This window comes from Fusarium solani (genome assembly GCF_023522795.1).
Source record: "Fusarium solani strain SB1 chromosome Unknown bctg00000002, whole genome shotgun sequence".
In the NCBI taxonomy this organism is placed as follows: Eukaryota; Fungi; Ascomycota; class Sordariomycetes; order Hypocreales; family Nectriaceae; genus Fusarium; species Fusarium solani.
Genome location: NW_027072155.1, coordinates 1,700,607 through 1,717,145, shown reverse-complemented (window position 1 = coordinate 1,717,145; position 16,539 = coordinate 1,700,607). Strand labels below are relative to the sequence as shown.

The window sequence follows — 16,539 nt, the reverse complement described above, 5'->3', positions numbered from 1 at the left end:
GGCTGCCCGACCAACACGTCGCATTAACCGCCCAGGATAGGCGCCCAGAGATGCGCAGCACACAGCCATTGGCCATGTCCAAGACATGCATGAAAGCCTTGGCCAAAGTAGAAAAATTCAGCGCGACGGATGGGTATAAAGTGGTTTCGCTGCCTTGGTCGCGAGGACTGATCATCAGCCAACCCTCTCACCTAACAACCACGCAGACCATGGCCAAGATCCCCATCGACAAGACGGGGTCTAGCTATCATGGCTTACCGAAGCGTCATAGCTCAAATCGTGAAGGCAGTTCGCTTTACCAAGCCCAAGAATGAGCTTGCTGAGAAAACCGAGGCTGATGAGAACGCGTTGAAAGCCCGGGAAGGTATGTCTCTTCTTCTTTTGGTGAGCGAAATACTCATCGGTCCTCATAGCATTTTTGCGCTCGTTTGCCTTTCCTGAAGTTCGGGAGCGGTTCCAGACTGTGAGCTCTCACCTCGAAGGGACATTTCAATGGATCGAGTTCAATGAGACTTTCAAGTCCTGGCTTGAGCTTCCTGAAGAGAACGTTTTCCACCTGGTTGGGAAGCGTGCATCTGGGAAATCAACATTCATGAAATACCTGACTGGGGACGAAGCACTTGTTACCTGGGCTCGTCGACAAAACCCTTCCAGAAAGACCATCGTCGTTAGTCATTTCTTTCACTACGCCGGCCAAGATCCCTCGCGCACGTTTGAAGGGTTTCTAAGGTCTATCCTATTCCAGCTCGTCGAAGCGGACTCCGATGCTTTCGAACAAGCCCAGCTAGTTTTCCAGGGACGCACATCCCATCAGTCATCACCAACCTGGCCTCGAGATGACCTGAAAAAGGCTTGCTTGAAAGTGTTCAAGTACTGGGGAACCCTAGTAGATCACCAGCGCCCGATTATCTATCTCGTTGTGGATGCATGGAACCACTTTGATGGTGAACTCCACGATATGACCTCCTTTCTTCAGAAACTATTCGAGCTTTGCGGCGGGCGCCTAAAGTTATGCATTTCCAGCACCCAAGAGGCCAAGATCGACAATGCCTTGGCCGGCCTAGCAAGCCTCGGCGTGCTTCCGAGACTTGAGATTGACAAGCACACCCAACAAGATATTGAAATGTACATCAAAGAAGTCTATCCAACGCTCACAGAAATTCACGTGGGCGAGGAAGAAACGCTTGCGGATGCAATTCAGGATCGTGCCAAGGGAGTCTTCCTTTGGGTCCGGCTGGTGTGCGCAAACCTGATCAACCGCGCAATAACGAGTTCTGAGGTGACCAAAGCCTCGGCCGAGAAACTTCTCAACAATCTCCAACCTGACCTAGAGAAGTTTTATGAGATGATGTTCAACAGTATCGAGCCAGACGTTCGAGATGAGGTTGAAAAGGTCCTGTCCATCGTGGTAGCAGCCTCGAGACGTTTGACTGTCAAAGAGCTACAGTGCGCTGTGTTTTTTAGCGACAAAGAGAAGATCTTCAAGATGAACAACAAGATCAACACCAACAACCGCATCAACAACCCCAAAAGAAGGAAAACCAACAGCAAAATCAGCAAAGACTATCTGACCGACCTTGATGTATTCAACCGGGATTTGCAGACCGTGATCGAAACAAGATACCGCGGATTCTTGGAGATCACCCAGGTCAAAAGCAATGGTGCTAAGCCCGAATTCATCATTGAGCCTTGTCATGGAACAGCCTTGAACTACCTGACTGAACGCTGCAAGCCTCAGTGCCTTGGGGGAGCCTTCAAGGATCTCAAGGCCTACGGACATAATCTGCTTTACGAAGCATCAACAACGTACCTCAGCTATTTGAAGAAGGAAGATCTGCCTCCAGAAGTATCCAAGATTGTGGATGTTTTTACCGGTGCCAAAGATGGCGGGCAGCTGGTTCTATTCGAGGCATTCGAGGCATTCGAGGCAAGTGAGGACAATAACACTTCCAGTGGCAAGTGGAGCAGGACAGTACATCCAGACAAACCGAAGGTGGTAGATTTCTGGACTTTCTGCAAAGAGTACCCATTCCTATGCTACTCGGCCGAGAACTGGGGCCATCACGCAAAGGCTGGCTTCATAGCTCAACTAGGACCTGTTGAGGCACTTGAAGAAGAGACATTTTATTGTTTCCTGTGGGTCTTCTGGGAGCTCATGGAGGCCAGACGCGCCAACCCGTATACCCCCTCGGATCTACCCCTTGATGCACTGGAATATCTTTCCTCGCTAGGTTGCACCAGCTATCTATCCCAAATTCTGAACCGACAGCCGAATAGGATAAAACACCCCGAACGACTGCTCCTTTCCGTTATCCGAGCGAAGAATGTTGCAATGGTGGATCGTCTACTACAGCAGTATCCGCTCGAGAAGCTCGATGTCAACCATGGCGAGCAAGCCATCTTGCAGGCCATCGACTTCTCTTACAATCCGAAGGGGAGGGAACCCTACGAATTGTTGGTCAATTCTCTTCTGAGACATGAATTTCCTGCAGACAAAAAGGTCCAGTACACCATTCGCGATGAGCATTGGAACAAGAGTCGAGAGCTTCGAGTTCGAAAGAGACAGTTTGAAAGCAATCCCCTACTTCTGGCAATCCTGCTTCAGCGCAACCGCATCGCCGAACTACTCTTGAACCATGCGTCTTGCAGAGACGCGGTTCGTAAGGAAATCAACTGGGTTCTATATCAAGTGATCGAAATGGCAGCTGATATCCAGCCCGTCAACATCGAAGGTATCGAGCTGCTCCTAGACAATGGCGCAAGCACAATGCCTACGACTCCAGATTTGAATGTGCCTCAGGTCACACCCCTGGGCAAGGCGCTCTCTCGGAAGGAGCTTGCCGTCGCAGAGACACTCCTCGACCGTGGGGCCGATGCCAACTTTCGCGGCGATAATGCCAGCCAGCTCAGCGTTGTGGCAGAGGCAGAGAACGACAACCCAGTGTGTGTCCCGCTGCTGCTGAACCGGGGTGCTCGGGTGGATGTGTGGTCCATGGAGCAGGGCTGCAACAAACACCCAGCAGCTAAAGGGGTCAAAGATGTCATTTCCGTCTTGATGAACCATTTGCACGAGAAGGGGGACATTAACAGACTAATCGAGGACCGAGAGACCGCCCTACACATTGCGATTCGCTGTGGCCGAAAAGATCTTGTCGAAAGATTGATTCAAGAGTGGGGAGCCAACGTGAAGATCCGAGATCACAATGGAGATTACCCCGTCCACGTGGCTCTGCGACAGAGCGAAGCCATGGCATATATCAAACTCCTTCAAAGAAGTCCGACCTTTGACAAGTCCGTCGAGAATAGTGAGGAGAGAACTTGTTTCCGGCAGGCAAAGTTCAAGGGGCAGAATTCGTTGGTTCGGGAGCTGAGGGAATGTGGAATGGGTGAGGACGAGCTGGATTTCGAGATGAAAGAGGACCCTCAGGAGGATATCCTGGAAAAAATAACTTATCCGAAAGCGTCAGAGACGGAGGTTACATTCTACTTGCAAGAGTACGTTGAAAAAGTACCCGTGAGTTGGCAATCTTCCGTTGGTTAACGTATTCCAGGTCTTCCGGAGGCATGATCCTCCAGACACGACCAGAAGATACCCGGTACGGCATCAACGAGCTTATCCATGGTACAGATGAGCCTTGGAATCCACTCCGCCATTCTGTGCGTCGGGGCATTCCGGACGTCGATCCCAGCTTGCGAGGACTTCAAATACGGCTACCGATGCAGCCAGTGATTCCGCAGGCACCGGGGAATTTGCCATTACTTGAAGGAATCATCACAGACGAGATGGGGATTTCTTTTGAAAGTAGAGAGACGGGCACGCCAAGCATATCAGACACGTCGGGTGACGAATTTCTTGCTGGCACGGGGAGTTGGATGGGCATGAGGTGGGCTGGCAAAGAGAATAGAGGCATACATGAAGGCGTTGGCTGGCATACTGGTGGTGATGGATATTGACAAAAATGATGCCGTGAAGGACGACTGGGCGACACAAGGTCAGAGACACCAAGTTGAACCCTGAATTCAAAGGCTTTCTCTACTCTATAATAACAATGCATATGTAACATTAAAAGAATAAGGAGGCAACCTAATAAGAGTTAATACTCTAGATCTTGTTTTTGTTATTCTTTTATTACTTTTCTGACACATATATAGCTACCCTTAGGGAAGGATATGCTAATATCATTACAGTGTCTTACTATCCCGCGTGTGAGGGTAATTGTGGAGGATGAAAGAACAGCGGGTCATGCAACCTTGTTTGGCAAAACGTGGGAGCACACTCGCTAAGCCCTATTTGAACCAGCGTCTTCTCAAGGATCTTACTTGAATTGCTCTCTCTAGAAAGTCTTGCATCTGCTAGAACTTTTAGCTCTCTGCAAGAATTCCTTTGTCGCCTGATAATCGGGCTGGGGCGATGATGGTTCGTGGCAGGCCGAGCTTGATCACGAATCATGGACCACCAGCTATCACCACTTAGGTGCGATCTTCGTGAACTGGGTCTTGAAACACACGTCAACGACGGATAAACTGATCGAAATCACGACTGTTAGGACTTTGGCCAACCGGCAAGGCACGAGCAATCGTTCACATCTTAGGCATTAAACACTCCACTGTATCTCTTCATTTTCGCTCATTACGCGGCCGGAAAATAAAGGGAATGGTTGACATGACCAGGGAGAATAGGCCGACAAGAGTCTCGACTCGATGATCCTGGCCGAGGTTGCGTTAAATGCTTGCCCCCAGAGTAAGCATGGCGAGACCCTTGTCCAAGCTCCACGCGGACGCCGAGCTCGATCCCTGTCGCCGAACCATTACAGGACCACCTATTTCGAGTCGTTTACCACCTTTTTGCGAGTGCAATTCAATTTACGGAGGTGGTATGCCTGTCGGTCGCGCATATTGTAATGGGGGTCATGGGAAATGTGCCCGCTGGGCAGGGAAAACAGGCGAAGAGATGATATCGCTTGATCGTAGCACAGATTAGCCCGAAACACTTCCATTTACCCGTAAAAGGAATTGACCGAGTCACATCTTTGGGGGTCCTGGAAGACACAGTTAGACACAGTGTCGGACTCCGAGGTTCTTGTCTTTTACCTCATGCCGATCTTATCTTATCTTATCAATCAGTCCAAGAAACGTGGCGGTTTGAAGATGCGCCAGTGTGGCAATCGATCAGCACAATTAGCTTCGAGAAGGCCAAAGGACGAAAGCAAAGGCGGACCACAGCCAAGCAGCAAACCTGAGGCAGCAGGGAGAACCGGATCCGCTATCGGGATTATCCCACCGGCCCAGTCAAGATTTGATCCCGTCTTTGGTGACATCGCCGGAAGACCAGAGCTGCCTGGACCGAAGGCGCCAAGAAGCGCTCGTTCTTTGACGAATCGTCTTTCAACTTTAATCCCACTTCACGAGAACGTCTTCCTGGCCCTACGAGGCCTGAAACCTTGTCAATTCTGGCTAGAATGGTCATGAACAACGAAAAGCCTCCCCACATGCCATCCGATGAACCCACGCGACGAGCATGGACTTACCACTACGCCGGTAGAATTGCCACTATTGGCTCTAGCCTTTCCATGTTCCCATGGGACAAGACGGAGCTTTTGCTGGCCGCTTGCCAAGAAGACCAGGCTGCCCAGTTTCGAGAAGAATTTTTTCCCTCTCTTACGCGGACCATTCCTGGCCTGCTTGTTTCTCGTCTGGCCATCGGCTTTTCTCCTTTCGGTCGCCCGGGCTGGATTAAGCTAGCTGCCTCAATAATCAACTGGAACTGGTGGGTTCGGACTTTGGGACCCACGCTCGTACGCGATCAGGGTGGAAACAAGGGGGGAGTTGATCTTTTGCCCTGCGAGCGATGGGTGACAGGAGGAGCTTAATCCTCTGTTCCATGGGCATGGCTCTGATGCAGGTCTCTCTGCGATGTAACAACACCTACATGCAGCGTGGGACGTTGAAAGTGGTTTGAGAATCTGATTCCCAAGAGTTGGATAGGGCCTCACGAAGTTCTGTAGACGCCAAGGCGCAAAATTGAAGAGCAGGCCCCCTGTTCATGCCGGTTCCTACTGCCGGGCTATGGCTTGGGACCTGGTCCAGGCCAAAACCCCATCTTGGCGCAGGTGGCGGTTTCTTAATCGAAGCCCCCATCTCGCCATTGTTCTTCTCATCCTTGTCGACGGCGTGCCGCTCCGAGTCGAGAAGCGCGGCAGACGCGCTGTTGAGTAGGCTATTCTGACTCGGCCAACAGTCGACGTGAAGAGACTCTTTTGACTTCATTTCTGCAATCAGGCAGTCTTGATTCAGTGTTAAAAGTCGAAACCTCGACTGGTGTATATCCACAGAGTCGTCTTCATCACATGTTAATGCCAAGGGAACACCAGTACCATGGACGAGCCCGTTGCTGTGCCTCAAGAGGTTGGCCGATCTCTTGCCCTGATGGCCCTTGGTCAGCGATTATCAGATGATCAGATTATCGAACTAGTGTCCGAAAATTTGCGATGATCCTCCCTTAGCCATTGCCCGCGCCGAGCTCTTGGGGATGGGATGCCAACCCCGGGCCATGCCCGGTAGCTTTTAGGAAATAAGCTCCGACCAATCAAAGGAGCTTAACCCTGCCATCTGGGGGTTTTCCGGTGCTATTCCCAGGGTCCTGGTGGGACGTGGTGGGACGCGGTGCGGCCTTTTCTCTCCTGTCGACTTGAGATTCGATGCAACGTTGGGAACTTCTGTTCTCAACGGCAGACGCCGCTGCGAATCACCCGCAGGGTAGTAATGAGCTTTGTTTATCTAGTGTGTCATGGCGAGCGTGGGATTGTTCAGTCATGGGTTGATGTTTGGGGGTTCAGCCTGGGCGCGGGTCATGGCAAAAAAAGAAGAGGGCATCTAGGAGACAGACATTGTTGTATCTCCTCTATAGGTGGCTCTATAGCTATCGTAAAATTGTAGAATAATGCAGAATACTTGGGCAATGTTTATTAATGTCGCAATAACTTTTAGCATCATGTCAATATATTTAGGTAAATTACTGAACACGAGTTAGACATATGTCCCCCCATCTGGTGTCTCGATTATTTCGCCCCATGACCATGGAGACCATCACAACTCTAGGCCCTTGGAAGACCCATCCCACGAGTCTAACCATGGCTTGCCAGAGGGACGATCATCGCCGACCCTGTCAATAAGTCTGCGTCTAGGTACTGACAGCGTCGCATCTTGGCCGAAGAAAGGGTACTTAACAGGGCACTCCTCCCACCACGTCCTGAGCTTTCCTCGACGTTCAAGCTCCCCTTCATCCACCACTCCGTCTTGCAACTCGCCTCCTTTACTTTGGAAGGACCAATCTCTTGCTCCAATGGCGACTCACACTCAGATTGGGCCCGAGCCCATTAACGAGGTGTCGGTTCCCGACATTGAAAAGGTCGCCGGCAACGAGAAGAACAATGAGATCACCGAGGAGGATCTCAAGGACTTGTCCGATGATGAGTTCAAGCAGCAGGGTGTCAAGAAGGCCGAGGCCATGACTACCGTCTGGTCGAAGCAGATGCTGATTGCCACCTTTATCTTGTAAGTCAATTGAGGTCTTCAGCCAAGAGAATGTTGGCTGACTTGTCCAGCGTCTGGCTCGTCGCCTTTGTCGACAGTCTCCTCCAAGCCGTCCAGTCCAACCTCGTCCCCTACGTAACATCCGCTTTCGCCCAGCACGGCCTCATCGCGACCACGAGCATCGTCGCCACCATCCTCGGAGGCGTCTGCGCCCTGCCCATCGCAAAGGTCATTGACATCTGGGGTCGAGTCTGGGGCTTTGGCTCCATGGTGTTCCTCATCGTCGTCGGCATGATCATGAAGGCCACCTGCAAGAACGTCGAGATGTACGCCGCCGCTCACACGCTGTACTGGGTTGGCCATCTTGGTCTCATCTATGTTATCGACGTGGTTGTTGCCGACACTACCACCCTCCGAAACCGATTGATCATTATGGGTCTCAACTATACACCCACCATCTCGTCGACCTTTGCTGGTCCCAAGATTGCCGAGCTGTTTTACGTCAATGTCAACTTCCGCTGGGCTTTTGGTGCTTTCTGCATTATCCTGCTTGCTTTTTGCATTCCCGTCATGGTCATCTTCATCATGAACGAGATCAAGGCTCAGAAGCTGGGTCTTGCCCCCGAAAAGGTGCACAACCGCACCGTGTGGGAGTCTATCAAGTACCACTTTGTGCAGTTTGATGGTATGTTCAACTTCAATCTCTATCGCTTTTACTGTTTCTAACTTGTTCCAGTCGTCGGTCTCAGCCTCACCACCTTTGGATGGTCGCTTCTCCTGCTCCCTTTCAACCTCGCCTCCAAGGCCCCCAACGGCTGGGCTAGTGGCTACATCATCACCATGATCGTCCTCGGAGTCGTTCTCATCGCCGCCTTTGTTGTGTGGGAGAAGTTTTTCGCCCCTGTGCCTTATTTCCCCTTCCACCTCCTCTCCAACCGAACCGTCCTGGGTGGTTGCCTCATCTACGGCCTCATGTTTGCCTCCATCTTGTGAGTAACCCTGATCGGATATCTTTGTGTCTTGATCTAACTGGTATCAGCTGTTGGGATGGTTACTACGGATCTTACCTGCAGGTCGTTCACTTTGAGAGCATCACCACTTCCGGTTACATTCTCAACTCGTTCTCCCTGATGGCCGCCTTCATCGGCCCATTCGTCGGACTGTGAGTCTCCCCACCGACCTATCTATGAGCAATAAACTCACCTTAACAGTGCCATCCGATACCTCGGACACTTCAAGTGGCCGTCCTTCATCGGCGTCCCCTTCATGGTTCTCGGCACTGCCCTGCTCATCCACTTCCGTCACTCCCACACCGCTGTCAACTGGCTCGTCATGTGTCAGCTCTTCAACGGTATCTACAGCGGTATCTGGTCCCTGACTGCTCGTCTCGCCGTCATGTCCTCGGTCAACCACCAAGACGTCGCTGTCGCCCTCGCTCTGTGGGGCATGTTTGGTTCCATCGGAGCTGCCATCGGTCTTGCCATCGCCGGCGGTATCTGGACCAACGTCCTCCCTGGTGAGCTGGCTAGACGCCTCCCCGAGTCTGCTCAGAACATGACTGCCACCATCTACGGCGACATCACGGTTCAGATGAGCTACGCCAGGGACTCCCCTGAGCGCGATGCCATTATTGGCGCCTACGATGTCGTTCAGCAGAAGATGGTTATTGCCGGTGCTTGCTTCATCCCTTTCACCGTGCTGTGCCTGTTCATGTGGAAGAATATTGACATCCGCAAGAAGGATGCCCGCAGCACCCAGGCCCAGGGCATGGTCTTCTAGACGGGTATTATCCTCACGATATATCAGGGTCGCAGGCGGGTTCTGTCTAATGAGTTTCCGACAAAGATTAATGTTCATGTAATTCCAAAAGTTCATTCGCTTTCTAGATACCTCACCTAGACTCTCTTTAATGCAAGATAGTCTACGCTAAGATGCCCCCTCTACAACTACAAAAATATCGTCTCAACGTGCTCAAATCGCATCGCTCATCTAGACGTCTAGTATCTAATCGCCCGTCTATAGCTTGGCTCCCTTCTCCTTGCGAGCCTGCTTCTCCCGGTCTCGCAGCAACCGTCTCAAGATCTTGCCACTAGGGCTCTTGGGCACAACATCGATGAACTCGATGCCTCCCTTCAACCACTTGTGCTTCGCCTTGTGTTCCTCGACAAACTTGTTGATGCTCTGCCTCACCTCATCGTCAGACTTGCCCTTGGCCTCGGGGGCCTTGACGACAAACGCCTTGGGCACCTCGCCGGCTCGCAGATCGGGGACCTGGATGACCGCACAATCCGAGACGAGTGGGTGGCTGAGGAGGTGAGCCTCGAGCTCCGCAGGAGCAACCTGGTGGCCCTACACGATGTAAGTAAACGGTCAACTATGAGTATAATTAATGGGCGTACCTTGACTTTGATGAGTTCCTTGATACGGTCCACAACGACAAAGTGCTCGTTGCCCTTGGGTGACTTGCGGACGAGAACCTCGTCGCCGGTGCGCATCCAGCGCCCATCTTCGTGGTGCACAAAGGTCTCGGCAGTCGCCTTGGCGTTGTTGAGATAGCCCAGGACGATTGTCGGGCCCTGGACGAGGAGTTCACCGGGCTTGTTGTACTCGGTGATTTCACTCCCGTCGGTGTCGATGAGCTTGGCCTTGAGGCCGGGGAGGAGAGTACCCGAGGTGCCAGCGTCGATGTCCAACTCGCTGGTGGATGTGACGACAGGAGAAGTCTCGGTGAGGCCTTGGCCGAGTCAGTCATGAGGAAAACGATGAGAACAAGGACTCTCTTACCATAGCCCTGGCAAATGTTCCACTTAGGCCACACCTTCAAGAGGTCTTCCATGGTCTCCTTTCCAAGGGGAGCAGCGCCACTGAAGATGAAGCGCACGCTGCTGATGTCGTACTTGGCGCACTCAGCCTGGCTACTCAACATGTGGATCATGATCGGGGGCACGAGGGCCATCTGCTCAATCTTGAACCGTTGAATAGCGGACAGAAGCATCTTGAGTTCAAAGCGTGGGAGAATAACGGTCTCATCGCCGTTGTACAAGCCTGCGCAGGATCAGCATCAACCACGCTTCCAAACGAAAGCAAAGACCTACCATAATGGGCAACGGGCACGAGTCCGTAAATGTGGCTGAGGGGCAATAGACCGAGCTGGACCTGAGTGTCGACGCCGGCGGCTTTGCGACCAACGCCGTCTTGGATGGTCATCTGCAGGATGTTTGCGATTACATTACGGTGGCTGATTTGAACGGCTTTCTACAGATTTGTGAGCCAAGAGGTCCCGATCAATGCCACCAACACTCACGGGAAGACCAGAAGTTCCGCTGGAATAGCACAGGTAAGCAACCTGTCGCGCACCCTGACCCTTGACCCAGTTCAGCGGCTTGAGCTCAGGAGCATCCTTGCCTTCAGCGATCAGGTCGTCGACAGTCTTGAACGGAGCCTTGGCTTCAAAGCCAGGAACTGGGAGGAGAAAGATGCGGTCCTCGGGGATACCGGCGCCCTTGGCCGCGGCAAGGGCATTGTCTAGAAGAGGGACGCAGGTGAAGAGAGCGTTTGCGCCGGACGAGACGAGCTGGTGTTGGAGCTCCTGGGCAGAGTATGCGGCACTGGCGGGGGTGACAATGCCAGAGAGACGGTGAACGGCGTGGGTCAAGGGAATGTAGTCAATCTGTGCGACGCGTTCAGTTGGCATGCGTTTTCCTCACACAACAGCTCTGGGCATACGAACCGTGTTGAGGGAGTACAGCGCAAGAACCCTGTCCCACTCTGTGCCGTCGGTCAAGTCATAACCGAGGCGCTTCGCAAGCGCGCGGGCGAGCAGCTTCTCGCGCTCCTCGACCTCGGAGGTGGTGTACGACTTTCCGGTGATGCCGCAGGTGTAGGGCCTTCTAGACCGAGACAAGGGCTTCCGGCCGTACTTGTCGGAGAAGACAAACTCGGGGATGGTGATTGAGTCGGGAGGATCTGCAGGTAGGCGCGTTGTGAGCAAGCAAGTTACGGTAGAAGAAACTTGAGGAGAGGAGCATACCAAAGGGGAGCTTTGGGACTGAGGGGGGAGGTAGAAAGACCATTGTTGCTGGAGGTTCTGGAGATCTAAGCTGCGCAAGCGAGTGAAGGGACTGAGGCGGAGAGAAAAGGGAGAGACAATTGGGGAGAGAAAGGGAAGGTAGATAAGGCGGCGCCTTCCTGTCGCCAAATTCAAGACCTCCCACCGAGGAAAAGGGAAAAGCTGGGGTAGGGGCCTTGGCATTGGCCCACCTGCTCCATCCCCCGCATACGCCGAGGGGGGTGGGAATGAATAAGGCACCAGTACAGAGACATTAACTCAGTGTTGCTTGTAGACGGGTTGAAGGTCTCTGATAAAATTCATAAATAATTGAGAGAGCTTCAGGAGTGTCATAATCTTGAGGAGAATTTTCAAAATATTTTTAACAGGCTCTTATACAGTAAAAGATACAATCCTTTGCAAAAGTAGAGGTAGCGTTGCTCTTCTAGTGTCCCGTTTATTTTATCAACCCCGTCCACTGTCTTGGAGTCCCACAGCACCCAAGTCCCACAAACGTCGGTGCGCCAGCTCCAGGGCCTCGGCACGGAAAAGACGCTTGAGTTGTACTAGCCAATAGGGGAGGTCGGAAGCCATGACGATCGTGAGGAACAGAGGGGAGAGAAAGTGAACAAGAAGCCAATTTGAACTGAACCACCATCTCCTAATTCCGCTGCGTGATGCGCTGAAACAAATCTGTAGATGCGCTCTGATAACCGGGGTTGTAGCCGAGGGCCGTCTTGCATCATGACCCTTGTAGCCAGATTCGCGCCCAGAATGCATCTCTTTGGGTTCGGCATTTCCCATCACTGGCCATCCTCTCTCTTTCTCCTCTCCTCTTCTCTGACCGAGTGGGTCGAGCCTCGGCAAGTGGTCCCTCTCCAACTCGGACGTCATTTTGCGATTTCTAATCCACCCTCTCGGGGAGATAGATCATCTTTAATACCGAGTGGCCTCGAGGCCGTTGCTTCCGCTGCAAGGGACGTGGTACAAGTTCGACAGTGCGTTCGGCTACAACCCAACCGTGACAACGCCGACCAACCAACTCGAAAAGATCTGCTCTCCCTCCTTCCACACAAAATAAAATTTCCCGTCCGTTTTTCCCGTCTGTGTACCGTTCAACGACGTTGAAATAAGCTCACGCGAAGGATCGAGATTGGTGCTGACTGGTGCTGGCATGCACATCGGGAAGACAGATGTGTCGCTTGGTACCTGACTTTAGTCACGACTTGTAAGATGAAGATGAGTTCTCCACAGTCTACGAGGGGAAATAAGCAAAGATGGACAAACTCTGTATACTATACAACTCGACACAGTTACCTTGTGCGCCCTATGTTGGCAAGACCATTGAATAGGTGCGTCGACTTGTAAGGTCTATCCCAATAGCAACGGTATTAGTGTCAAGGCACAGGAGTAGAGTCAGTCCACCTCTAACATCAGTGGATACTGCAAAGGGAAGAGTTTAAGGCCGAATGGAGGTCAAAGACCAAAGAGAGGACCAGTTTAAAGGTCAAGAGCGAGCAGAAAGGGCCAATTCATGTTTAACATTCACAAAGCAATGCAATTGCAGCTTAGACATCACAGGGACACAGATATTGAGCATCGGAGTTGATTGAAAAGAGAAAAATCAGTCAATATTAAGATTACACAAACCAGCCAGCGGGTATATATGCGTCTATATGCATGTCGGCTCGGCCGGTAACTTCCCGTGCTCTTTTTTTTGTTTTTATGTCAGTGATTTTCGACCCCGACGGCAAGCGTCAGGGGGTCGGGTAAGTTCCAACGTTCCACACCAATGCATATTTTTCGTAAGGATCGTAAGAATGATACATGTTGATGAGCGCGCTTGGGGGCTTCCCTGGAAGCTTGAGCGGTCTCGGGATGCGGGATATACAAGTGACATACATGTTCCGCCTCAGGTACCAAGACCCAATCTATAGATAACAAGGAAAACAAAGCTTATGTGCAGTGCTCGTCAAGACCCTTACAGGGCAATGGCGACAGCCAGGATGGCAGCGGCGATGCCCATGCCGTTGCGAGCGGCACCAGCAGTCACGGGGACGTTTCCGGGAGCCGAAGTGGGAACGGGGACACCACCAGTGCCAGCGACGGGCTTGTTGGTGATGAGAGTCTCGCCAGCAGCGGGAGCCTCGGGGTTGGCGGGGTAGGCAGGAGAGCCAGTGGCGCCAGCCTCGGGGGCAGTGACGGGAGCGGTGGCGGGAGCAGTGGGAGCAGCGGGGATGGGGCCGTTGCCAGCGGGGCCGGAGGTGAAGCCAACCTCGGGGACAACGATCTCAGTCTCGATGGTCTTGACGGTGCTGCTGCCCTCAATGGTGGTGCCCTGGGAGACGCAAGGCTCAGTGACAGTGGTGGCAACAACAACGGTGGTGTAGTGAGCAGAGGTGATGATGGTGGTGCCAGTGACAGTGATGTGCTCAGTGACGGCGTCAGCACCAGTGGCAATGACGGGGTTCTGCTCAGCGTAGGGAGCGCAGATGCCCTGGAAGAAGGAGACGGCCTCAGCGACGATGTCGTCGTTGTCAGCGTGGGCGTACAGGCACTGGAAGACGTTGTCGACGAAGGACTTGTCAGGGCAGTAGCAGGCAGCATCGGTGTTGTCCTCACAGTTCTCAAGGTACTGAATGAAGGTGTTCAGGCAGCTGGGGACAACGTCAGGAACGTTGTAGCCATCCTTGGGAGTCTCGGGCTTCTCAGTCGAGGGCTTGTCGCCGCTGGGCTTGGAACCAGTAGGCTTGGGAGACTTGTGGGTCTGGGTCTCGGTGACAGGGCAGATGGTGGTGGAGACAGCGACGGTCTCAGTGACAACAGCGGGAGTACCAGCAGTGACGGGGCAGTTGGTGACCTCGGGGCCGCAAGAGGTGATGGTCTTGACGTTGGTGCTGTAGACGGTGGAGGTGCTGTCGTAGGTGGTGACAACAGTGGTCTCCTCCTCAGGGACATCGGTGGTGGCCTCAGGGGAAGAGCCCTCAGTGGTCTTGTCACCGCCGTTGGCAGGCTTGGTGTAGCTGGGCTTGTCACCACCGTTGGCGGGCTTGGTGCCGCTGGGCTTGGAGCCAGTCAGGGTCTCGGTGACGGGGCAGATGGTGGTGGAAACAGCAATGGTCTCAGTGACAACAGCGGGAGTACCAGCAGTGACGGGGCAGTTGGTGACCTCAGGGCCGCAGGAGGTGATGGTCTTGACCTCAGTGGTGTAGACGGTGGAGGTGCTGTCGTAGGTGGTGGTGATGACGGAAGAGGTCTCCTCCTCACCCTCAGGGACAGACTGGGTCTCACCAGGGGACTGAGCAGTGGTGGTCTTGCCGGCCTCAGGCTGGGTAGCGGGGACGGTCTCCTCACCAGTGGGGACAGTCTGGGAACCCTCACCCTCAGGAACGGACTGGGTCTCACCAGGGGACTGAGCAGTGGTGGTCTTCTGGCCCTCAGGCTGAGTAGCGGGGACGGTCTCACCAGCAGGAGGGTTGGTCTCGACGCGGGTCTCAGTGACGGGGCAGATGGTGGTGGTCAGGGGAACGGTCTGGGTCACGATGACGGGAGTACCATGAGTAGCGGGGCAGTCAGGGACCTCAGGGCCGCAAGAGGTGACAGTGGTGATCTCAGTGGTGTAGATGGTGGAGGTGCTGTCGAAGGTGGTGACAATGGTAGTCTCCTCACCGTAGGGGAAGGTCTTGGTGGTCTCCTCGCCGCCAGGGTAGCTGGTGGTCTGCTCGCTGATGGGAGAGGTCTGGGACTCCTCGCCGCTAGGAACAGTCTTGGTCTCCTCGCCAGTGGGAACAGTGGTAGTCTCCTCACCCTCAGGGACGCTGGTGGTGCCCTGACCGCCGGGGAAGCTAGTGGTCTCCTCAGCTCCGGGGAAGCTGGTGGTCTGCTCGCCGTTGGGGTAGGTCTGGGTGTTCTCGCCGCCAGTGGGAACGGTCTGGGACTCCTCACCGGGGAAGGTGGTGGTCTCCTCGCCGCTGGGGACAGTGGTAGTCTCCTCACCAACAGGGACGCTGGTGGTAGCCTCACCGCCGGGGAAAGAAGTGGTCTCCTCGCCGCTGGGAACAGTGGTGGTCTCCTCACCAGCAGGGAAGGTCTTGGTGTTGTCGCCGTAGGGGAAGGTCTTGGTGTGGTCGCCACCAGGGAAAGTCTTGGTGTTGTCACCGTAGGGGAAGGTCTTGGTGTGGTCGCCACCAGGGAAAGTCTTGGTGTTGTCACCGTAGGGGAAGGTCTTGGTCTGCTGGCACTTGGTGCAAACGGGCTTCTCGGGCTTGTCGCAGTCGAAGTCGATCTGGGGGATCTCGACACGGCACTTCTCCTTGGGCTTGTTGGGCTGCTTGGGGTAGACGATGTGGACCTTCTTGGCACCACCACACTGAGAGTTGTAGACATCGGTACCGTCCTTGGAGCAGTCGGACTGGTGCTTGCAGTTGGAGCCGTCAGGCATCTCGTAGTGGAACTCGAGGCGGCAGTCAAACTCGGGCTTGACGTGGAACTTCTTCACAGAGAACTTGTCATATCCACCACCGCAGCTGCCGCTGTTGCAGCCGAAAGAGGGAGCAGACTCCTTGGAGGAGCCACACTCTCCGAAAATGGTCTTTCCGAACGTACGGCCGCTAAGATCACGCTTCGACTTGTCTTCTCCGCAGGTCCAGCCGCTGAAGTCCCAGTCGTTGTACTTATCGAAACGGCCGACGTCGAGGTCACCCCAAGACCAGCCACCCTTCTGCTTGTCGTCACACTTGTTGTCAACGGCACGAGGGGGAGAGTACTTGGGGGCTTCCTTCCAGTTACCCCACTAGAGATGTGTAAGTATTCGATCCGATAAGATGAGATGAGGCTCTGTAGAGAGCAGGGATACTCACGGTAGCGGAAACCTCGCCAAGGCTGGCAGCAACTGCCAGGAGGGCGAAGGTAGCCTTCATTGTGAATGGTTGTCGAAGAATTTGTTGTAAAACTAGTTG

At 53.5% G+C, this 16,539-nt stretch overlaps 6 protein-coding genes across 6 annotated transcripts; 3 read left to right on the top strand and 3 right to left on the bottom strand.

Moving 5' to 3' along the window:
- Positions 1–249: 249 nt before the first annotated feature.
- MRS44_004506 (uncharacterized protein) lies at positions 250–3,954 on the top strand (the record flags this gene model as incomplete). Its single annotated transcript, XM_046275615.2, has 3 exons — positions 250–364; positions 414–3,495; positions 3,552–3,954. 3 exons carry the CDS (start codon positions 250–252, stop codon positions 3,952–3,954), a joined length of 3,600 nt encoding a protein of 1,199 aa, XP_046136364.1.
- Positions 3,955–5,459: 1,505 nt separating this feature from the next.
- MRS44_004505 (uncharacterized protein) lies at positions 5,460–5,870 on the top strand (the record flags this gene model as incomplete). Its single annotated transcript, XM_065622228.1, has 1 exon — positions 5,460–5,870. One exon carries the CDS (start codon positions 5,460–5,462, stop codon positions 5,868–5,870), a length of 411 nt encoding a protein of 136 aa, XP_065478300.1.
- A 55-nt stretch (positions 5,871–5,925) lies between these two features.
- Positions 5,926–6,267, bottom strand: MRS44_004504 (uncharacterized protein; the record flags this gene model as incomplete). Its single annotated transcript, XM_065622227.1, has 1 exon — positions 5,926–6,267. One exon carries the CDS (start codon positions 6,265–6,267, stop codon positions 5,926–5,928), a length of 342 nt encoding a protein of 113 aa, XP_065478299.1.
- A 1,075-nt stretch (positions 6,268–7,342) lies between these two features.
- MRS44_004503 (uncharacterized protein) lies at positions 7,343–9,312 on the top strand (the record flags this gene model as incomplete). The annotated part of the gene is made up of 5 exons (XM_046275616.2): positions 7,343–7,554; positions 7,605–8,218; positions 8,270–8,522; positions 8,573–8,695; positions 8,745–9,312. The coding sequence occupies 5 exons, from the start codon at positions 7,343–7,345 to the stop codon at positions 9,310–9,312; spliced, it is 1,770 nt and encodes a 589-aa protein (XP_046136365.1).
- A 237-nt stretch (positions 9,313–9,549) lies between these two features.
- MRS44_004502 (uncharacterized protein) lies at positions 9,550–11,606 on the bottom strand (the record flags this gene model as incomplete). Its single annotated transcript, XM_046275617.2, has 7 exons — positions 9,550–9,882; positions 9,933–10,267; positions 10,318–10,578; positions 10,629–10,788; positions 10,838–11,203; positions 11,264–11,499; positions 11,564–11,606. The coding sequence occupies 7 exons, from the start codon at positions 11,604–11,606 to the stop codon at positions 9,550–9,552; spliced, it is 1,734 nt and encodes a 577-aa protein (XP_046136366.1).
- A 1,956-nt stretch (positions 11,607–13,562) lies between these two features.
- On the bottom strand, positions 13,563–16,500 carry MRS44_004501 (uncharacterized protein; the record flags this gene model as incomplete). Its single annotated transcript, XM_065622226.1, has 2 exons — positions 13,563–16,373; positions 16,441–16,500. The coding sequence occupies 2 exons, from the start codon at positions 16,498–16,500 to the stop codon at positions 13,563–13,565; spliced, it is 2,871 nt and encodes a 956-aa protein (XP_065478298.1).
- Positions 16,501–16,539: the final 39 nt, after the last annotated feature.